Source organism: Ochlerotatus camptorhynchus, unplaced genomic scaffold, assembly GCF_037179485.1.
Source record: "Ochlerotatus camptorhynchus isolate MF236.1 unplaced genomic scaffold, CSIRO-AGI_Acam_v1.1 ptg000182l, whole genome shotgun sequence".
Lineage (NCBI taxonomy): Eukaryota > Metazoa > Arthropoda > Insecta > Diptera > Culicidae > Ochlerotatus > Ochlerotatus camptorhynchus.
The window spans coordinates 2,469,125-2,493,435 of NW_027040672.1; the positions used below are offsets into that span (position 1 = coordinate 2,469,125).

General features: G+C 38.1%; 1 protein-coding gene across 6 annotated transcripts in view; it reads right to left on the reverse strand.

Moving 5' to 3' along the window:
• Nucleotides 1-24,311, reverse strand: part of mtgo (miles to go) — an 89,223-nt gene that overhangs the window by 33,421 nt on the left and 31,491 nt on the right. The window contains exons 1-2 of one of the 6 annotated variants that reach the window (XM_065222982.1): nucleotides 20,193-20,268; nucleotides 13,523-14,145 (exon numbers count right to left, since the gene is read on the reverse strand). The exons of 1 other annotated variant lie outside the window; for it this stretch is intronic. In XM_065222982.1, coding sequence (XP_065079054.1) covers nucleotides 13,523-13,961 — 439 coding nt within the window. In that variant the 5' untranslated portion in view covers nucleotides 13,962-14,145; nucleotides 20,193-20,268. Of the gene's footprint in view, nucleotides 1-13,522; nucleotides 14,146-19,173; nucleotides 20,149-20,192; nucleotides 20,269-24,311 lie in introns of those variants that run through there. 4 more of the 6 variants (XM_065222983.1, XM_065222981.1, XM_065222980.1 and 1 more) reach the window with 4 other exon arrangements.

Genomic DNA, 24,311 nt, shown 5'->3' on the forward strand with positions numbered 1-24,311 from the left:
TTCCCAAGTGAATCCTGACGTAAAACTGAATGCCAACGCATAGCTGCAAGATGCCTCTGGTTCGTGTTCATCCGATTATTAAAGATCCATTGATGGTAAAAATAACAATCGTGGGCCCTGATCGTATTGGGACTTTCCGTTTTCGACATTTTACGACATTTTTATGAGGCAATTTGTGAATGCCAATCACTGTTCAAATATCACGATTATGCTGTGCGCTGTGTCATAATGATAAATAGCAGATTTGCGTAGTGAACCGAGGCTGCAACGGGTAGTTTTTATCCCGGTTCGCTCAAATGTGTGATGTTTTCATGAATCCGATGTTTATCCTTTTTTATAATCCATTTATTTGTAAAGGCTCAAATGCGGTAGCTTTGCGGAGCCAAATTAATTGACATATATTTTTTTATAATTTGTTTTACAACTAAAGTTAGTAGAATGGGGGCCGAATACTCGCGGTTTACTCGAGATTATTAATCAATATATTTAATTAGAGGATTGGAAGGGGGAAAGGGAAAGGGATATTGGTAAATCTTTTTTCTGCTTCATTCGACGGATGAGTGTCAGATGTTTATCCTAAACTGTGTTGAGGCATGGTTCGTGTAAATAGTTCTAATTTCTTCACCAAGTGTTAGTTCTTGAACATTTACCAATCGAATAAACAATGGATTCACCAATAAAATATTAATTTTAGTTCACTACCCAAGCTTTATGAATAGCGACGAGATACGAAAATCGTTGTTAATATGAATGACCGTGAAGGTTAATGTCTCAATAATAAAATTATAGATAAATTATGCAAAAAAATTAAGCGATCATCAACGAAAAGGAACTGAATGCAATTTTAAGAACAATCCTAATTTTCAACAATGTATACTAGATGATCGAAGTTGATCAACGTTTACTGAACTTTACATAAACTGAAATTTATTTTTTATTTTTCAAATAATGTATTTTGAATTATTTTCGACTGTTTTGTTAGCGTATTTTATATTTTTTTAATGTGCCTGATAAAAATTTCATTGTATGTTAGCGTATTTTATTTTTTTTTAATGAACCTGATAAAAATTTCATTGTATGGCACCTTGGCAAAAAAATCAGTCCTATTTAAAATTGTCATTCCCTCTGCACTTTTTCCTAAAAACAACACATTTTTTTATTTATTATTAATTTAATGATTAATTAATCAATTCATTAAATACTTTATACATTGTTCGTCCTTTGTCATTTATTGTGTGTGTGTGTGTGTGTGTGTGTGTGTGTGTGTGTGTGTGTGTGTGTGTGTGTGTCTCGTCATATTTGAGTGATGTCGGACATAACATGGAAGTAATATTTACATCACCCTAAATCATAACACTAAAACGTCAAATCAAAGTTTGATAAATCGTAAGACAGGTTTTTAAAACTTTGATTTGTTATATTTAAACCTTTTAAAATGGTAGATCAAGAACACAAAAAACAGATCGAGTAACTTTAGAGCGAAATGTAAATTCTCAAAATATCAAAATAAGCCTTTTTGCCTTAGTTTGGTTGAAATCGGTGACATTGTCCACAACTTTCGGAAAATTTGTATACACTTGAGTTGGAATGACCCGCATTTGTTATAGTAGGTTTTATAGCTTTTCTGACTTTTCATGTGATGTAATGGAAATTATCATTATAGCCATTTCACAAAGGCTAACGGCGCCGGTGGTGTAGTGGTAAGCGTGATTACCTCTCACCCCAGAAGGCCTGGGTTCAATCCCAGTCGGCGCCGCCGGGATGTTCTGAGGCATAACATCTCTAATCACGCCTTCCTTCGGATGGGAAGTAAAGCCGTTGGTCCCCGGTTCATGAGTTGATGGGTCGATAGGTAGGGTCCAGGTGTGGGAGATGCCTTCCTGGCACGTCGGTAGCATTGGTGCTCAGCACGGAAAACAAGATCGACGGAAAAAACAAACCAAAGGATGTTCAAGGATTTCACAAAGGCTGAATGATATCAGTGCTAACATTTGAAAACGGCGCAAAAGCCATTTGTAAACAAATGGTTTGTGGGCCCTTTACTCGCTACCCGAAGAACGCCCACGCAAACCAACAGCATCGTCAGGAAGGGGAAAATTTCCCCTACCCGATGTTGCTGTTGTGTCGCGTGGGTGTACTTCAAGTAGTGAGTAAAGGGCCCACAAACCATTTGTTTACAAATGGCTTTTGTGCCGTTTTCAAATGTTAGCACTGATATTATGCGTATTAATTGACTTTATTTTGTGGTTAAGGAAGTTGTATTAGCGCAAAAAAAAAATAAGGAAACTGGATGTTGCCGACCAGTTTTCCTGCATACCGTGTTTCTTATGGTTTGAATTTATAGATTTTAAAATGATTGACAAGTATATGGAGAGCAATGGTTTACATGTTTATTTGCGTTCAAAATAATGCTCGTTTAAACTTTCATCACGAAAGGGAAGCTTATAGAAATAAATAATATTACGCATCATGGACAACTTTTAATTGAACTACTGAAAGAGCCTTGACCTTACGAAAATTTTATTACTTGCATTATAATTATGCTCGTTTATCATATGTCATTTTATCATAATAAGTATATTTTGAATTCGCTGTCCGGGATACATCATTTTGAAAAAAAAATGTGTTAAATTCAATTAATCTGGTGCTCGAAGAGTTAAGAAATTGGAATTCTTGCTGATCTTGTCTTTTTTGCAAGGAACTACATAACTGTATGGAACCTTCTATGAATGGAAGGACCCTCCCAAGGGCTTGCTCAACATGTCAATCAAAATTGTATTTCATTGCGCAACATCAAACGATGAGACCGATATTGACTATGTATACAAATCATAATGTAAAGGCAGCAAGTACATTTCACTTCAAACTATGGAACAACGCTTAGAAGATTAATAAACAAAGTGTAAAATGAAACTAGGATAAGGGGCCATGTATTAAGTACCTCACGCTCATCATTGAAACGAACAACGAATACACGATAAGCTCAACTGGTTGCAGAAATATACTTCAGATATCCATCATATCAAAACCACGTGTCATGTCATCTACGTAATGTTCTGTCGACTCTATCACCAACTCAAATCGATCCATGTTTACAAACAACTTTTCCACTACAATTCATGTCTTCTCTTCTCATCATCCTTTCACCAAACGAGCACAAATCGACCAATCATATGACGGCACCTTCATCTACTCAGTTTACTTCTTTTGCTACTCTTTCTCGCTGCATCGACTTCTTACCGACATCCATTTCTGGGACATCAATCGTTGCAAAAATACTTTCCCGTTCAATGGCATCGTACCTGTCCCTCTCAGACACATGCGAAAGAAATTATTGGGCAAAACTTGAGAATATACGAAAACTATATACTCAGGCTTGCGGTTTGGTCGATGGCCGTGATCCATCATCAGTCAGTCTTGCGAGTGGTATGGACTAAGGCGATGTGGCCAGTTTCAAACTGTGGTATGTGCCGTCATCGTCACCGTCATATGTATTAAGCAGGCAGACACTGACCTGATGATACGAAGCGGACTAACAAAGGTGGAGTTTTCGCCGAAATTGGACGGCGTTTATTGAACTCTTGTGTTTACGTTTCACCGTGGATGTGATGGGAAATAAGAGGAGATACTCCAAACTAGCGAGAATAACCGGTGATTATGGATGGTTCAAATCTGTAATATAGATACTCTTTATAATAGACCTGCCAACGTGAGTTGACATATCCAAACGAACTGTCAAATTGTATGGAAACTTTGGTAGGTCTATTACTATGAGTATCTATAATTTGTAGCGCTTTGTCCAGTGTCACAAGATTAAGATCTAAAGCATCGCATAATTCGTTATCAACCTTTTAATGCTAGGAATTATTGCTCCTACAGATTTGTTATAAACAAGTCCAACGCTAATTGCCTTAAATGACGCAAGAGAGAAGTCAATGATTTTCATCAAATTTACTTTTTGACAGAAAATGTTACTGACCGTTGCTTCTCATTCGTCCCGAGCGAGATGCAAAGAACGCGTTATAGCCATCAGAGGACAAAGAACCCGTTCAGCAGATCGACAAAAAACCCAAAACCAGTTCGCATGTGGGAATTTCTGGCAACCAAAGGCCGTTTTTTTTTTCTCGTGGGATCTCCCGGTGTGGTAGTCAGCGGCATCGAATGGAAATAGCGTAGGCGAAATGGCTTCGCACTTGGCTGTTGCAAATTGATGATAGAATAAACCGGTGGACAATGAATGGATCCTGATTGCTATCTTTTTACACGGTTTGTTGGCGTCCACCACTAGCATTCCGGTTGTTAATTCCGACTACGTGACACATAGCGCTATGATGATCTGTGGTCTCACGACCTGCAGGAGAAATTCAGTTCAGGAAATTCTCCAACATGCAAACAGGAATATGCTTATTGCGTTTGTCTTCGCGGTATGGTCCCCGATATATGGCAGTAAATTCATTAAACAGACACTCAACATTCTATGCAAGAGACAGAAGGACAGCGAAAGATATAGTACATAAGGCATAGTTCCGACTACAGACGACAAAAAATAAAACCCGACCAGACGGTCATTAATATTTCGTGTATACACACTATGATCAAATACTGCCCTAAAAGAAGACAACAAGTAAGAGGTAAGAATTCCAACATATAGTACATACATAGGCGTGCTCTTTTCATTGAGGGGCCATCGAATAAAACGGGTTTGGAAAATGTTATCCTGTCCGTCAGAAATGATATTAAAGTTGAATAACTGTCGTTTATTAAAAACTAACGTATGTATCTTATTTAAGCAATGGTTCAAGTTTAACGAATATACAAATATCTGTCCTAGATGAGAAGTTATCTAAACCTTCTTTTTGTTATAGATCTGATCTGTCAAATCAATTTTGTTTTGCAAAAACTAAATTTGTATAAGCCATTTAATTTAATTTTAGAGTTAGTAGCCGACAGACGTAAGCATACATAGACACATTCTACAATTAAATGAGCTTGAAGGACGCTTAGTAGAGTACAAACAAACGTTCTAGTAGAAACGTAAAAAACAAGAAAGAACATTTAATATAATTTCCATAGAAATTATAAAAAAATCTCAAACATCAAATGGCACACAAACCTAACTTGTATCGTATCTACTCACAGTCTAAGTTGTCACAGTCAATCCGATAATTAACATGAATCTTATCTCACATCAGTTATCCTGCTTCCTGCTTGTAATTCAATAAAAACTCTAGTTTGTTTCACTTTCGATAACCTTTCACTTATTTTCTGGAAGTTGCTTACGCGACGGTACAATATATACTGATAGAGCACGTCACAAAGATTGCCTTTTTAAAGCAACGTATGATTATTTCTAGAATATTCGCCGTTGAACGTTCCAGAATAATTCGTTTTGCAGGTGTACGGGAGAATATGGAAGGTTCTGTGTTTGTGTTTGTAATATGCATTCCTTTATTTAACGTCGGTCTCTGTTCTGCAATCTAGTGCCAATCACCGACGGACATCGATTGCCATCCATTGACGGTAATCGAATGTGCAAGGGAGGCAGCTTCCACACCTGCGTAGGACATCGCACCCATTCAAACACATATGGGCCGGGACCAACGGCTTTACTTCCCTTCCGAAAGAAGACGTGACCAGAGATTTTTATGATTTTTACTACCCCAACTGGGATCGAACCCAGACCCATTGGGGTGAGAAAGCAGTGACGCTTACCACTACACCAACGGGGCTATTGTGTTTGTAATAAGATTGTCTAAATTGTGCGTTATTGATTTATATAACCTTTCACTAATTATTTGGATGTTGCATACTCTTCTAGACAGAGTACTTTATAAACATTTCTAGAATATTTGGCGTGGAACATTCCAGAATAGTTCATTCTGCAGTGTTGCATATGAGATCTGGGAGACCCCACTTTTTATGACAACAAAGAAATATTTCCGTGAGAGAATAGAGATTGCAATACAATTTTACTAAGTCACTCAGTAAGATTGAACGGTGGATGGCAACTAAATTTCCATTTGAAATTTCCAAGTTTTTCACGAAAACAATCTGAAATTTCCAGGATATATCCATTTAAATCATTCTAACGAAAAATCTTTTAAAATACAATCTAACCATATTTTTTGATTACTAGAATTATCCGTTTCATAATTTCTTTAGCCATTTATAAAGAAACGTACACTTTCTAGATCACTCATCGTGGAACATTCTAGATCACTCATCGTGGAACATTCTAGACTAGTTCTGCAGTGTTGTATAGGAGATTCCAGAAAGCTCCCTGCTTATATTATGATGGATTTTTTTAGAATGTTCGTAATTGATTTATGGTCGAAATCTGGAAGTTGGTCATCGTACGTAATGTGGCATGAGGAATACGATGATGACTTTTCATAGAGCTCTTAACAATGGTGATGAAAAACACTGTTGATTGCTGAATTTATTTCATGAAAACAAATTGTGTATGGAGTACTCTTAGAATTTTAGGATTTCTACAACAACAAAATAATAAAAGAGTTTCGAGAAAACATTGAAAACTATCCAGAGCTACATTGAATGTTAGTGAAAAATGCTGGGACGAATCAATGACAATGCATGAACGATCTAAAAGTTCTTTATGAATTCAGTCAAATTCTTGGTCTGTTCTGCTGTTGATGTTCTTGAAATTCATGGTAGAAAAATACTCAGTTATAAGGTGAACCGGTCAGTCAGTGACAGACAGCCTCTATAATAAAGAAAAAAATATTCTTCGAGTGTTTGTGCAAAAAATATGAGAAATTCCTGAGCAAACTCAACCACATTCATAGTTTCTGTCGAAAAACTATACAAATTAATAACTGGACAAATAACTAGTATACAAAGAGAATTTATAAAAGTTGGATAAGAATCCCAATTTCTGGAAAAATTTCTACATCATAGATTAAAAAAATGCTCAAACTCATACTGGTACCTTGAATATCTAGTCCTAAATTAATAACAATATAACTGATATAGCATAGGATGAAAATTCTTTGAAAATACATTCAGGGTGGCCAGTGTATTTTTTATATTGAAAGGAAATTTTTTGAGGAAGCAAGAGAACAGGAAATATTTTTGAAGTTATAATTAGGTACAATGTGATTGATATACAGTAATATTCCGATTTTGTAAGGCCCATTTTTGCAAATCTGTTGTTATGTTCTACGAAACCAATGCACTTTTTCAATGGTCTTATTGCACCAAAGTATACCTTAAACATTTATCTTGAAGATGAATGAGAAGATTTGAAAGTTCAGGTATGTGAAATTATTGAAAGAAAAAAGTTTCATGCTTACTTTAGCAGTAAAATCACAGACAAACAGACATAACATATTGAATATTTCTCATTGTAAAACATCGTCGCTAGAACAATACCGCCAAAAATACCGCCATCTGTACACAGGTGGCGGTACTACCAACAACGATACTTTTAAATTTACCGTTAAATGCTTTTGGATGAACAACTTGCGAGAGTTATGTCTGTTTGTCTGTGGTAAAAGTAACTGTTGGCTGGAGGAATCGAGCGCGATAGGACTTGCATAGGCAGTAGCGTGATAATCTTCTTTCCTTTATTTAACGTCGGTATGATTTCTAGAATATTCGCCGTTGAACGTTCCAGAATAATTCGTTTTGCAGGTGTATGGGAGAATATGGAAGGTTCTGTGTTTGTGTTTGTAATATGCATTCCTTTATTTAACGTCGGTCTCTGTTCCGCAATCTAGTGCCAGTCATTTTTTTCAGGAAGGCAGCTTCCACACCTGCGTAGGATATCGCACCCATTCAAACACACATGGGCCGGGACCAACGGCTTTACTTCCCTTCCGAAGGAAGACGTGACCAGATTTTTATGCCTCCGAAAAATCCCACCGACCTCGACTGGGATTGAACCCAGACCCACTGGGGTGGGTCAGCGCTTACCACTACACCACCAGCGCTGGCTAGCGTGATAATCGACGGATTTGATTTCGAGGTGGTGGATGAATTAGTATACCTCGGAGCATTGGTGTCGTCGGATAACAACTGCAGCAGAGAAATTCGGAGACGTATTATTTCCGAAAGCCGTGCTTACTACAGACTACAAAGACCCTGAGGTCTGGTGAACTTCACCCCCGTACTAAGTGGCACGAAACGTGGACACTTGAGTACAAGACACAGAAGAGCCCACCGATCAAAATTTGGTCGGCTTAAACTTGACGCATGTCTTGCGTGCCTCTTTTTTATTTTGACATTTACTCTTCAGATATCAAAATGGCGTCCAAGCAAGAGGAGCAACGCATCAACATTTTGCAGGCGCATCGCGAAAATCCGAACTACTCACACGCCGAGTTAGCGGATTGGTTAAGACTGGCCAAATCAACTGTCACCAACGTAATAAAAGTGTTCAGGGAACGCTTGTCGACAGCCATGAAGCCTAGATCGGGGGGAAATCAAAAGTCGGAAGCCACAGTGACAACAAAAAGAGTGGCCAGCGGCCACATTTTCACAGAGGACCACCAACTATCGACGGAGGACATCACGATTTTACGAACCGTATCTACACCATTGAAAGTGGATGTTGCAAAGAGCCTCGACATCAACAAACAACGGAATTCAACTTTACTCAACAGGGATCAAGGAAACGGACACACATGGCTTTTCAAGTTACTACCTAGGAAACATCAACGAGTAAGCAGCAGGGTACCTACTCCTACATGAAATAAAATTTAAGTTTACCTAACTTCTGAGTAAATATGTGTCAGGGTTAATACATATTCGGTAAAATGCGATTAGTACAAGACACTGAAGAAGTCTGCACATTGTAGATGAAATACGCGTATCTGTCAAGGATAATCAAATAAGGTACTGGAATTAAATGGAAATTACTAATCATTCTCTCTCTTAAAGTAATGTTTTTTTTGTTTAAAAAAATAAAACAGATGCTTTATTGGATGTCTCAGTAGCAGGGTACAAAACACAAAGATCAAGCGACGTTGTCATGACAAACTCTATCTGAAACATAGCTAACAACGGTGGAAACAACAAGATACAATTGTTGGCAAATTTGTTACGCGGTTGATGTACAATTAAATTGAAGGGGAAATTTATGTTATGTAAGTTCCCCTTTCCATTCCATTGCAGAAAAACTTTCAAACAATTTAATGTTGTTGCTTGCAGTTACTGTTAACCCAATATTATTTGGTTCGGTAGCCTTATGTCATTTTGTCATGATAAATACATTTTGGATCCCCTGTTCAGTAGCCAATGGCATTAACTCACCAAATAAAATATGGCGAATGTAGTAAAACGTTTGTGAACGTGTAAAATACAGTGAAATCAATCATTTCAAGGTCAAAACATGTTCATTTTTTATCGTACAATTTCTGTTATCAATAGGTACCTTCATCAGTACTGATCAGAATTGTATTTAAGCACGCGCAAAGCTCAAAACAATGTTTTGCTGTATCCTATTAGACTCCTGCACTTGATTTAATCGAGAGCAAGAGCCTAAATAAATTATGCAAAAATGCATGCGAAGTTCATAAGAGAGCACAGCTTTCTTGGAGTCGTTAAGAACATTCGGATATGTTTATATGCAGGTATTCCATAGCAAAACGATAGAGTGGTTCTCAGAATTTTGTAAAATTTGTAGTTTTGTTCCTTAGGGACTGTTCATTAACAACGAAAAATTTTTTTTTGGGATTTTTTCCCTCCTCCCCCTGCGTAGACAATTGTCCATACACAATTTTTAAAATAAATATGAGCCGTGCATTATTCCCAGGTTTTCGCTCAATACTCCAATGTGACTAGACTATCGTTGTATTTTCAATTACCTTTCATTTGATATTTTGATCTTTGAAATCTCCAAGCATCGTTTGACAAAATTACAGTGTGCAAGGCTCAGAGATTGCTCAGTTTGTGGAAGGCAGCGGAGATGCTCATGTAAAATCATTTTTTAAGGAAAAGTACAAAGAAAAAAAATCAGTATGGCTGTTTGTTTGGGGTTTGCATTCTAGAACACCTTGTCCATAGGCTAAGCACACCATGGTCGGTGCTGTGTGAGATTCCTTATTCCTGTCAGTAACCGAGACTGAACTTTTAAGTATCAGATGAGATCCATAAAACAAAAGCTTCGCAAGCACATACATTTATTTAGGAATTTGTGCGTTTGAAGTGAAAATTGGAAAATATCTTAAATTTTAGAGAAGTGTAAGCAATTAAGACCTAGTTAAATATAAGGAAAGCTTAAGAGATACGAATGGTTTGATGTACGGTATTGATTAAGATAATGGCTTTCAGAGATGTTGGCTCGAGTACTAGAGATATTTGCAATGAACGATTTGCATCATCAAATCTTCAGACATAAAAATAACAGGTATCCTAATTAGGACGATGCAAGTTTCATACATCTTCTGGGTACAACAAAGGGCACCCAGGCCTTAGCCTGAATTGTAAGGTAAGTAAGTTTCTTACATAGGGAACCTGTATAGGGTTGGCTAAAGACTGAAATTTTAGCCATACTATTTAAAAAAAAGGGTTTCAAAAAAGTTTTTAAAATTTCTTACAATCTTTACACTTTATGAAATCAAACATTTGCATATTTTGTTTTTTTCTCATTACATGGTATTAATTGAACTTAGCCTGAAGATAGATTTTTTTTTTAGTAAAAACATGTTAATTTTTCACCTTTGCACAAGTTTTCATAATTAACCGACTTTCACAGAAGTTTGAATAGTCTGTTAAAAAATATTTACTCCAGCAAAATAATTTAAGTGTGAAAATTTTCTACGTACTTTAGGATCAGTCACTAGGTTTTAAGCCACACTTAAAATATACAAATAAGAACATCGCATAAATATGACTACTCTATAAAAGCTATAACTTCTAAGTAAAAACTGAAAGACTTGTACCGGGTTCATGTCGTGCACGCCATTGGAATACAAGTGAGCTATAAAACATCCATCGCAGCAACAGCAACAGCAGCAAGCAGAAACGCGACGACTAGCCACTATAGTAGCCGATTATATGGAAACGATTGAGGAAAAAGGAGTGAACGAGAGGCAAAAAAAGAGCATAACTAATCAAGGTCATTATTTGCACAGAGTACAATCAACTTTTCTGTGTGCCACTTGAAGCCATCCCACCACGGACGAAGAAACGGCGGCAGTCAGCAGCACTGGTAGTGGGTGAGTGTGCGAGACCATGCCCACACTTTGGACGGACATGACGGGACTTAGCGACTGGGACGACGACGGTGGCGCTGGACTATGGGACCTGTCGGCTCCCACCACCCCACACATGTACTCCATATGATCGCCGCGTTTGCTTTGCTGTTGCAACTGAGAGTTGATTGTGTGTGAGAGAGTCTACACAGTAGGATAGTTTTGGTTGGGCCTCGAACCTAAATGAAAAAAAGAACGAAAGCAAACCAGTCGCCGTGAGGAATCGCTTTCAAGTGGACATCGGTCGGGAGCATTGGCATCAAAGAAAGGAGGAACGTTTTTTTCTTCATCCACATGAATCTACTAGTTTGCGAATTTTGTGTGTATGCTCAGAATGGGGAAGCAAGTGAGCACAGCGAGCTTATCAAATTAAATATATTCAGTTCCTGCTTTTAATAAATGTTAATAAGAGGTATCGTTAGAAGAAGATTTTTGACGTATGGGTTAGACGGAATCTTCTGTATTTGAGCTTGGATGTAGACGCCAAGAATTATCTGGATTTTTGGAATATCCTAATACAATTACGATTCCTCAATTTTGTTATAGTCAATTCAATAAATCGATGTTGAAGGGACCTGCGAATCAGGGAGGTAAATTTAGAAAGTATGTATGGTAAAAGTAAGCCGGATGACCACTTCATTTAAGAATTTTCCAAACAGCTAAATATGGTTAGAATACCTTAAACAATACTACAAGTTTTAACGATGTTCTACAAAAACGAAGTTTACAATAATAAAACCAAAACTGTTATTTGAGACATAGATTATTACTTGCGTTATTAAAATACGTAGTTTTCAAGGGAATTTAGAAGATAATTATACGAGAATTCTTGACAGAATTGATGAGAATTTTTAAATTATTTTTAATTAACAACATTAAGGAGGATGCTTTGGATTTCAAACGAATTTCCTGGTAAAATCCTGACGAGAATTCCATGATATTTCTGTTTAGATTTTCAAAATGAACTCCATGAGAATTATTAATAATATTCCAAGAGTATTTTTCAAAAAGGTAACTATTAGGATAGCTTTCTTTGCCAACCAATGCAAGAATTTGTATATTGTGTGGCAGCTCAATGATACTCTATGCCCAAGGTCCGCAGAAATTTCCAAATCATTGTATAGACGATTGCCTACGGGGTATTAAACCTCTCAAAAACCGTCTACGTAGCTTATGAACAGCCCCTAGATATACAAGGTGCGCCATCTCTCATGTAGGTATGTAAACATTGAATAACTTTGACATTTTTCAACCGATTAACTTGAGTAGACAAGTTTTGGAAACGTCAATTCAGTACAATTTTAACCGTGAATAGTCGTACAGTTGTGCTAACTCAACGTGCATATCGTCGAAAATATAGTGACAAACAGGGAGTCGATATCGGTGGATGTTGACTCATTATGTCTACCCGCACATGTGTGAAAAAGGTCTGGTCAAGCCATGCCACACTGCAAATCAATCAATTTAGTTTTTTCTAGGAATATTCCTTGATATCGGTTAGCCACTCAGATCTCCAGATTTTACGACTCTGGACTTCTTTTTGTGGGGTTATTTGAAAATAAAAGTTATACCATTGACGAACTCAAGGCAAATATTCGTGCCAAAATCATCGCTATACCGCCAGAGATACTCGAAAAAGTGATGGAAAACGCAGCAAAAAGGGCACCTTTTACTGTGTCTATTAAAGGTGGCCACTTGATTGATGTTGTATTCATAAATTAGCCTAAATAAATTGTAAAGGACCATGGACCATGGCGCATTCTGTATATATTGTTATTCCTCTGTTTTATTTTACGTTGCTCAACCACATGTTAACAGAATGCGATCGAAATATATACGAAAACATTTTTAGTTTTCTATCAAATTCCCAATTATTTCCCGGTTCGTTTCGATTCTCGATTGAGTCGCCACCCTGACCGAGCGAAATAGAGTGGTCTAGTTAGGTTGAATCGAGCTACTGATTAAAGAAGAACTGGCTGTATTTTAATATGTTTAATCCACCTTGGGTGTCCAGAATGTTAACCTCCGAGACCACTATCAGACATTAAAAATAGTCATACCTTTTATAATTAGACCGTAGTACTGACCCGGTGTTATCAACATTATACTTCTCAATTTCATACCGAAGTATACAAAGTATGCACGAGTTAATGTGAAAGAAAGGGCGACCGGGAAAAGCGGTACAAGGACGGATTTGTTGTTTGTTACTTTATGCTGCATCGTCAGTCGTTGAGATACCCTCTGTTATCTCATCTCTGCCCGTAAAAAAAATGCTAGTTTTAATCACATTCTCACTTGTTGCTTACCATAGTCATGCACCGGACAGATGTGTCCCGAATGCTGCGAGGCCGGTCCATAGTCGGGGTGGGGGAGGTAGTACGAATGTTCCGGATAGTATTCCGGCGAGTACGGAGCGGTTGCTAGATAGATATTGTGTCCATTTTCGTGCGGTGGCAGATGTACATGGGCATGATGGTGAGGTGGTGTATGAAGGTGCTGATGGGGATGATGCTGTTGGTGCTGCTGCTGCTGGAGAGATTGTTGTTGCTGCTGAGGTTGGGGAGAATGTTGCTGTTGTTGTGGCTGCTGCGGCGAGTGTTGTTGTTGTTGCTGCTGTTGTTGGTGTTGGCTGTCCGATGAGGACGATAGCGAGGATGTTGAAGACGTTGGTGTTTGTGCTTGACTGATATGATGGTTCAGATGAGCTGATGATTCCGGAGACGTGGAAACAGCTCGGCGTACCATGGTCACCAGTCCGTGAAGGGACAGTTTCCTTGGTTTTTTCGCTCTTCTTACACTTTAATCTTCTTATTATTCGTTTTCTTCTGATAAAAGCACTTTCAATATCACAATAGGATAATGGATGTGGATTGGTTTCCTTTATGCACTATTATTACTCATTGCACACTAAGCTCACATATTTAAGGCCCTGGAAACACAATAAGTAGGAGGCGATTCGTATAAATTCGTGTGGCACAAGTAAAGCTGAGAACGCCTTCGGACAATGTTTTTTTCTGTAGGCAGGCTTATCACGACAGCGGTTCCGTTTTAGTCCTGATAACAGCAAAAACTTCTTTTGCTCTTTGAAATGTGTTCTGGAATAAAAAGCAACAGCTTCTGCTGCCTTGTGCACAAAGCACAGTGGGAGGAACTGGTGCCAAAAAAAAACTGCACCCAGTTTTCTAACAATTAGTCGAAAAGATCAGGTCACATGTAAACATAGACTTTTCTATGCTCAACCAGACTTGATCCCACTGTGCAAACGGTATCGTTCTATGTTCGTGCTGCTATTGATGCAAACAAGCGCCATCATGAAGGGGCATTGCGTCCCATATGTGGCCCACATTTGCTTCTGCTTCTGTTACTATTGCTAGTCTTGGCGCTATCTCTCTCTCGTTCCGAGCGTTAGCTTTGCTCTGAACACAATTTCTTGCGCTTTTCTACACTGTTTCTTCTGGCGCGAGTAGTGGCCGCATCTTCCCTTGGGAGGGAAACTGGGGCCGGGTGGGAGTGTGGTGAAGACAGTTATTTACACACGCGTTAGAGCACAAGTATAGCGTATACATTCCACATTCCGGTACCACAACCAACCAAGCAAACCGAAATCAAACTGAACTAACCAAACACATCATTTTCGTACAAGCAACAAGAGAGAACAAGTGAATGGAGGAAAATATATCTCATGTGTGTGCATGCCCGTCGATCTCAGTCGTGTGTGAGAAGGAAAAAAATGCCGTTATCAATCAAAACGAAAAAGAAAATTATGTTAAAAGGAATCAAAGACAGCAAACTCTCACTATATGTTGTACTATTATTGTAGCTATTAGAGTCCCGCTGGCTCGTTTGTTGAGCCACCAACATTAACGGACTTGTCTGGGGCTTACCTATAAGATCATACAAAAAACTGCTACACATGCCACTGAATACATTTGTACCTCCCCCGAGAAAAGCCAACAATTATCTGGACCATCAATCCAGCAGTAGTTCGAATGTGTACATATGAGCTACCATAGGCATTGTAATTTGTCTTCCGTCTGAGAAGAAGTATGCCGGTACCTTTTCGAAAGAGATGAACCTAAGAGATTGATTACTTTGTATGGTTTGATAAAAATCACAGGAGAGGAGAGGAGAATGACTTCGAAAATTGAGAATTTTTAACCTTGAGTGCTGCAAAAATTAGGTGGAACAGCACCAAAAAAAAACAAGATGCTAGAGCGATTTATTAATTCAAAGCAGCACACAAATAGTGGAGAACATTTAGTTGTGTTTTAATAAACAATCTTCTTCGAAGGTTTGAAGTCTACTTCATTCGTTATAAATTATGCTTCTTAAAATCTTATTTTAGGAAAACTAGATACTAAGACTGCAATATGTCCAATTTTGTAGTCTTAATACTTTTTCTCAAGCTTCGATAAAGGCAAATTTTCTTTTCAGATTTCTGTATATATTACTAAAAGTTCTCTAAATTCTAGATCAGTTAAACCAAATTTAAAGATTTAAAATACATATAAATTGAAGTCACAATGAGGCCATTTACGGACCACTTATTACTTTAGTAGAATGGATAGTATGACTTTCACTCTTACTTTAAATGTTTATTTTTACTGTTTCTATAACAGTTAGTTGTGAAAACAACTGCAAAACATTCTGATTTCGGCATCAAGAGCATTTTATACATTTTGAATCAATTAAGCAGAAATGAATTCATTCAACCGAGCAGCAAAATAGCCAAGACTGAAAAAAGGTTGAACAAATGTTAATTCTACCAAGCATATGATTGCACATATAATCAGAATTGACAGCTGTATAACGCATCAGACGAGGAACTGAAATAATATGAAAAACGTTCGAAATCGAAAATTATAAATTAAGGACTGAACTGAGGGTATAAAATCAGAGAGAAATCGTTTTTGACTAAGATTCTTCCTAATTGGATTAATTTTATCTGCTAAAACAAAGATAACATAGTTTAAAGATAGGAAGCAAATGATTTATAAGCAAAATAAATATACTTGAAAACGACTCAGAGCTTAACCGCGATATGCTAGCTGTCAATTTTCGCATCGATTTTGCGAGCAACGACGCCGAAGCAAATCGATTACTTAAACTTTTTAGATTTTTTATGCATCTTACAGCAAAAGTTTAGTTGTGTCCAAATTTTAGCTTGAACGAAATGATTAGTTTTGAATCAAGTAGATGATAAACGATAACATCCGTTTGGCTATAACTTACGTGAAATTCAGAAGCTAAATAATAGAATAAAGATTATTTTCCTAGTAGATTGTATAAATTGCCGTTTTTTTTTTTCTGGTGAAAATAAAATCCCGATTTTTCCCGGTTTTTCTGGTTCTTCAAATTCGGAAGCTCCGATTATAATCGGGTTTTTAATAAAGTTTGTGAGCTCCCGAATTGAACGCAAATTAGATCCAATTGACGTAGCTTACTTTATCTATCACTCCTAGCATTGGTGTAGCTAATGGGAGTGCCTAGGGTGCGTGGCTCCTTCCAGATTTTAAAGATTTGTATTATTTAAATTGGCCATATTAAAATCTCAAATAAAATATCTGGAGGGAGCTTGGATCATTCTGGAGGGCGCCAGGTTTCCTATGTACCCCCATTAGCTTCGCCAATAACTCCCACTCGCTTTGAACTACATTTAGAAGCTTAAACATTTTCAGATTTGATCCTAAAATTAAAAAAAAAATTTTTTTTTGAATGATGAAATCAATAGATGTTATAATGATATTTTGTACTTGTCAGTTACAAGAGGTTGTAAAGTATGTATTTAGTCAAACCTGTAAATTTCCCTTTCAAAGAGTCACTATACCGTGTCTACCTGAAGCCTCTATATCCCTATATAGCTTTCCTTGATAAAAGTTTAAATTTTAATCTGCTATTCAAGGATGCGAGAACCGAAAAAAAAAATCATCGGAAGCATCATCATGTAGCAATCATCATAAATACATTAAAATGCAATGAAATAATTAATTGGCATCATATTTGTAGTTGTTCGATGTAGTTTTCGGTGCAAATAAGTGACTTGACATAGGACTAAACAACATCGACAAATCCAAGGTCTTGCTAAACCTTTCGCTCAACACCACCGTGCTGCCAACAGAGACAATTCTTTATCAGGCACAAAGACAATTTCAGCGGTCAATAGCATGTAATAAATTATAGCATATGCTCATTGTGTTTGACTGGGCCTGGTAATTTCCTGAGCTCACGAAGCGCAAAAAACATAGACTCTTCGACTTGCAAAATCTCAGCGCTCTGCAGCGGATACCTTCATGTATCCACTGTTGTGCTCTTCTGCCATGAAGTTTCGGCTGAGCGAACGCTTCAGGCGGTTCCGGTTCAGTCCAGGCAGCGCGAAGAACCTCAAACAATAACAATAACATCAACAACATCAACGGCAGCATCCACTTAACAGTCGAATTCCACTAAACTGGCTGAACCGCTTTCTTCATCGTTTCGCGCAGTTGACCAAGGTGTACAAACTAGTGAGTGTGTCTGCCTATTTGTGTTGGTTTGCTCATTCGGGCACTTGAATGAAAGGAATGTGCCGAGTTTGCAAAAAAAAAAAGTTCACTTGAAAACTAGGACGTTATCAACACACGCAAGAGACGGGTGAACAACGGATGAACCTACACAGCGAAATACTTAAAACGTGGCAGCATTAATCGCACTAGCACAAACGCAGTAAACGCTGACTCGGTATGGTAGGTAGCCTATGGGCCTCTGCAACTGGCAAATCAAGTTGGCACTGCGTTGTAGTAGATACTCGTCGTGTCGTGGCACACTGCGATCGTTCGCAAGAGAAGCATTGAAAAAGTGCGCCCCTTCCATCCTACCACCCACCGCCTACTGGTACGCGCACTATGATGGTAGACTAACTCTTCGCGTGTGCATGCAATATACAAATAAGCAAGCAGAAACAGTTACGTGGCATCATACACAAACATACGGCAACCCGCTAAAGTGTGAATTAAATTCTGCGATCAGCATCAATGAAATATAATCCAAAACGACGCAAAATGTGAGTTTTTAATGAATCATTGAATGAATGCAGACTCTAGTTCCTCAAAACATACTAAACGGATTTAAGGCCTAGGAATACTACTACTAACAGACCATGTGTCAAGTTGGTCATGAGGAAATTCAGTTGTGTTCACAATCATTCACAATAATCAGACTAGTTGAATTGTAATAAATTTTAATTCATCGTCATCACTTGGGCCAGAGCAATTCATACTATCTCACTCTGTTCCTTTGATCTTACATCCAACTAGCTCAAATTAGATTGTACAACATTGAGTATCACAAACACTGTGGCAATTAGTGATAGTCACAAACACAGCCAAGTCAAGTGAATTGCACTAACATTTTAAAATAAGACGACACAACACACAGACTAAACATCTCGGACACACAAACGATCACTCATGGGATGAAACTCGATGACTAAACGCTTCCAACACTGATCCATTTAAATTAATGAGATATTCAATTGAAACCCAAAAATATTATTTACAAAATTCGATCAACCTTGCGGCAAAGCATTCCAACCGAGGTATTAGTTACGGTAACGAGTTCTTCATAGAGACAACGTAGAAAACGAACTAAACAAAACTAGTCACACGTCTACGTTTCGCTTTTCTTGTGCCACACACAAAATCCAGTCGTATAAGTTGACTAAACTACATGCTCCACGAGCTATCGCTGTACGCGCATCAAACATTTTTTCTTCATCTCCACTATGCACGTTTTCTGTGATTGCATTCCTTGTTATTGTATCAAATTTTCGAAAACACCAATTTCGAAATTGCATTCACTTCACCGCGACGTCTCGATGGGCAACATCTATAAACACTACGCGCAAACATAAAAAAGCAAGGCTTAACAAAAGCACACTGTGATTGCGGAATTTTTCCCTTTCTTTTTTTCGTCGTCTCACTTCTCTTCGTTGGCACTCTCATTGCACTACAACCTCCCAAACCCCACCCACTCTTGCTAAGCTAAAGGAGACCCATTTCTTCTGGTCTCACATTTCTCACGGTTTTAATTTTCTTTACAGCGCCGAGTCAAGTAAGCCGTGTAGGGTTCGTAGTCATTGCGCTGCACTAACTTCTTCACCGCTCACACCGTCAATCGCACTGGATTACAGAAAGCTCCAGCATTTCCCATCGTCGTTGAATCGTAAGACGACTTCAACAATCACTCGTTCGCTCTCTCTTGCTCGCTCGCGAACATAACCATCTATGCTGGTTTGAACCATTCCGCGGGACGACGACGACGAATGACTTATAATTTCGATCAATTAAGACCGTACCCCGCGACCCGGATGGCCAAGTTTCTTCTCTTTCCATTCCAATGAGACAAACATTGAGCTCAGCAACCGAGTCCCAATCCGGAGAAGAAGATCACAGTAACCGGACTGTTTTTCGGAGTGCACGCAAAGGTTGCTTAGATGGATGCTTTAGGAATGAAGAGAGAGCGAACGTCGTGTGAGAAGCTGCATAGAGACCAAATACCAGCGCAATAACATCACACAAGAAGTGAAAAGGCTGAACTATTTCACATTTTTCAATTTCTCTCACACGCTGACTTTACCTAATTTTTCTTCACTGTTTCACTGAATATCTGTTTATGGTTTAGAGCTGTGAGCTCTGGAAATTAAAGGAAGTTTTCTTATAAACAAACACTGAACGGTCTAACGACGTTGGACTGAACAAGATTAGGAAACATACAATTTAAAGGTGATGAAATTCCAACAGTCAGCAGGAACGACAATTGATCCTCCGACATGATCCGTTTACGGTGCTGCTATTATACAACTGTTACACGTCAAATGCACTTTTTTATGTACGAGTCAAACACAATTTTTATCCAACATCAAATCAGAAGTTTGCAAAAAAAAAAAACAAAAAAAAACAGATTATAAAACAAAAAACAAACGGGATCACAAGAACGAACCGAACTAAAAATCGAGAGGAGCGAAATCACATATTATACAGCATAGTTGTATGGAAGTCAAAATAGCACTGATCTCTTGCGCTGGTATTCAAATCCAATCTACGCCGACTGAACCTTTCATATTTACTCATTTCATTTTCTTTATTTTTTCATGCACCACTACATCATCATTCAGCATTGCGTTCATCCGCTTGTTCACTCGTTCATAGATTCATTCGTTCCACAGCGATCGCGAGTTTCTAACCATCATTCAACCGAACAGCTACATACACTTGGGTTGGTGGTTGATCCAAATTCCGGACACTTCCAGCCGTGAACGGAGCTGAAGGAAATGCCATCGCAACAGCAAGAGCCATGGAGCAGTTGGAGAGTATATGCTTGAAGTTATTAACACCAACATAGCCGTCATTCCCTTTTGCTGCCTTGTTTTTTCTGTATGTAGGACTTGTTTATGTTTCAGCTCTTTCGAAGACCTCCTCAACCTCAACTATCAAAGTCGGCGACGATTTCTGTGTTTCCATGGCCGAGCTCCCGACAGTATAAAGCAATCACCCTTCATCATCATCGTCATCGTTATTTCCCATTGTCATTCGTTTTATGTTGCAGCAGGATGTCCTTCGTCGTAGGTAGTACTTTTCCGTCGATTGCACCACAACCGTGGTAGCTTTAAGGTACGGCCGCACTGGCATCCGATATCGGACGAGACGATATTTTTTTACAGCCGTATGAGAGATGAGAGTAGTACTAGTTTTCTACACAAATGTCGTCTCGTCCGAAATCGGCTGCCAGTGCGGCCGCCCTTTATACTACAAAGCACACACTTAGTTTGTTTTCCGAGATTGGCACCGTCGAGTAGCTTAGCATTTTATTTTGCTGGATCTCAGTGAAAAACTTGCCCAGATTCAGCTAAAAACCGTGAATTTTGCTGAGATCTCAGTAAACATAAATGTCGAGCTGGTCGGCAGTGCCAATCTCGGCAAAATAAAACTAAGTGTGCATGTCCAAAGTGTCAATTGCCGTATCGAAGGAATTCAACGCTTAAACAAGGTCAAACGATTTGGATGTAAAAACTCCAAAGCTTCATTCGTCAATGTGTCTAATAGTAACATGCAGGCAAAATGTTATCGAAACTGATGTTTTATAGCTCCCTGAGTACTTTGGCAATGTAGATGATATTAAGAAAATCTTAGAAGTTGATTCCGGGTCAGATTCCCTATAACTTCTTCAATTCCAATACAACCAACTGTTACGGTTTTTTATAATGTATATTTGAAAACCCTGGCTTTTTTATGAAGTATTAGTCGTGAATCGAAAAGGTATCTTGACTTGTGAAAAATAACCGAAGAAATCTGATTCGGAGAGAGTCGTAAAACATGTTGGCTCTTTTTGGAAGATTTGAACTGGACTAGCTCTCATCAATATTTAAGTGTGTAATTATAATGGAATTAAAAAGAAGCCAACTAACGACGATAAGATCCACTCCGGAATAACTTATAATACCGATATCAACATGAAAGTAGCCGGACATTCTTGATCGGCATTGAATCAAGAACATCGGCCAGCAGTTCTCCAAAGCATTAAGAGATCATTCTGATGATTCCTGTACGCGAAAGATTGACCCACACCATGAAACTAAGTTCTCCAATAGTTGTATTCAATTTGAACTCGAGATGTATGCGTAGATTGTGCCAATATTACGCACAACATTTTTTTTTTTTCCTTTATTTGTGAGATTTTTAGCCATAGGCTAGTTCATCTCTATTACGCACAGCAGTCAGAACTGATTAGATTACATGTCTACTAGCTAGACCCCTTAGCTCAGTCTGTAAAGGCGCAGCTATAAAGCAAGACCATGCTGGAGACGGGTGGGTTCAACTCCTGGTTCGGTCAAGGAATTTAGGGGACATATAGTATGATTGTACTTGCCACACAATAGTACTAAGGAAAGATGCATAAATGACGTCTACAGGGTTGGTCCCCCTAAAATGCTACGTCATTTATGCATCTTCCCTAATGCAAAACTGGTACTGGCCTAGTAAACTGTGGAAGTGCTCAAAGAACACTATGTTGAGAGAAGAAGTAGATAGATAAAACTAAAATTATGTATACTTTTTTATGCATGATATATATTATGACATATCAAAAGACTGATATTCCTAAAATCAACTTCAAGAAAAACTAAATCATGCTCTGAAATTAAATTACCGCTTCCTTATTGGATTTTTCTGTTGTACGCCCACAAAGTTGATACAAATTTTATAATTTATCATCCCGAAACAAACTTTTGCCTGTAATTCTTCGAAAACATGACATTGCAACATTTTGGGCACCTTCCAAACAAGTGCCAAAACATTGAGTTTTATTTTGCACGGGCTTCCAAAATCTCAAAACGAACTTTTGCTCAACCATGTTGAGTAAGGTAGGCAATTTTTATGTGGAATGTATACTATTTGAAGTTTACAGACATTACGCTTTGGGATAAAATCTCATAAATTTAGTCATGTCCTGGTATCATAATACCGGGACAAATTTTTTTTTCAATGTTTTAAGACTGTTGGACCGAGATATTGAAAATTTATTTCTTCAACATTTTTCAAAATTCATGATATTTTTTATATTTTTCAAAAAGTTTATTTTTTCAAAGCACTGCATATTGTTTGTACTAATGTTTTCTTTTGTGTACCACGTTTCATAAAAATAAAATAGAACATGGAACAATAATGCGTATAATGTAATTTTATGAAGAGAAATAAATGAGTTCTCATTACTGACATTTTTTGGATAGCAACTGCTTCTCTCCACCTTTTATTTAGGTTGGACCTCGCGCAACCATCTTGAGTTGAAACGTTGCGAATTCCACAGTGAGACAATATGTAAGCAGTCATTTGCAAAATTTAGAATACGAAGGGAATCAGCATGTTTGTGAAAATAGTTAGAAGCACTCAAAATAACAAAAAAATATCGCGATGCACGATGCAGCATAACTATGCTCTGATTTGGTACATAGTCGGTCACTCATTGTGTGCGGCCAGAAGGATTAATGCTGCAAATTGCACCTAACCTGATCCCCAGCAGCAACCAGTCTGCTTGTAGTGTAATTCCGAGTTCAACTTTAATGGAATGTAGTTTCTTGTCTGCTTGTGTGGCTTATTTTCCTTCTATACGATTTTATTATCCGACTGAACGAAGAAACCAACTAAAACGAACGAACGGGAGATGATGATGGCATGGCATACAGTTGGGTGTAAGTGTGTGCAATGCACCGACCGACTTTGGAAGGAATTGGAAGGGGAAATAAGCTTCAAGTGTTTGCTGTTCTCCCGTCTCTTTTCCAAACAACAACACCAACAACAACAACAACTGCAATGGGTGACTTTTTTTTGTTATTACTATACATCTATGTATGCCGGCCATTGAACACACAACCGGACCCTTGCATCTGACACCGATGACTTCAGTTTGTAGTTTACTTCTCCAGGACAAAGAGTGCGGTGTGTTGCATTTTTATGTGTATGCATTCCGTGGTTTATAGTTCAATTTTTTCGGTATCTCTTGAGAATTAATTCAGTAAACTATAGAATAAGAGCTGAATCAAAAGGTGTAACCTTAATGTTACGGCAGCATATTTATTAAACATCATTTGGTCAATTTTTTTAGATAATTTAAATTTCCTGACATCAGCATCCACTGTGCATGGTTTACAATATTACTGCCGAGAGCTACTTAGTACAAAAACCGCTGATATTGCTGACGGGTTTTATTTGCTTTGTCGTCTCGTACTCGTTATTCGGTAACCTTTTGTCATAAGGAAGGCGACTTTTTGTCATAAGGAAGGAATGAAAATATGTTGATCTCGTGTCTTTTCGAGCATACTAATGTGCAGCGAAAAGAAGAGGCACCAAGAAACACATTATTCTAATTACGTGCATATCTACATATCATACAAACAACCATGACAAAGGCAATCTAGAGTCAGGAATTCTATGAATTGACCTGTTTACATTCCAAAATGCCACGCGACGTTAGCAGTCTGTTGCTAGTCTGTGGGCTGCAGTGTGGGGTTTCCCCAGTTCAGTTAGCACTCAACAAATGCCACTAAACCAGCTTCCTTCATATTTA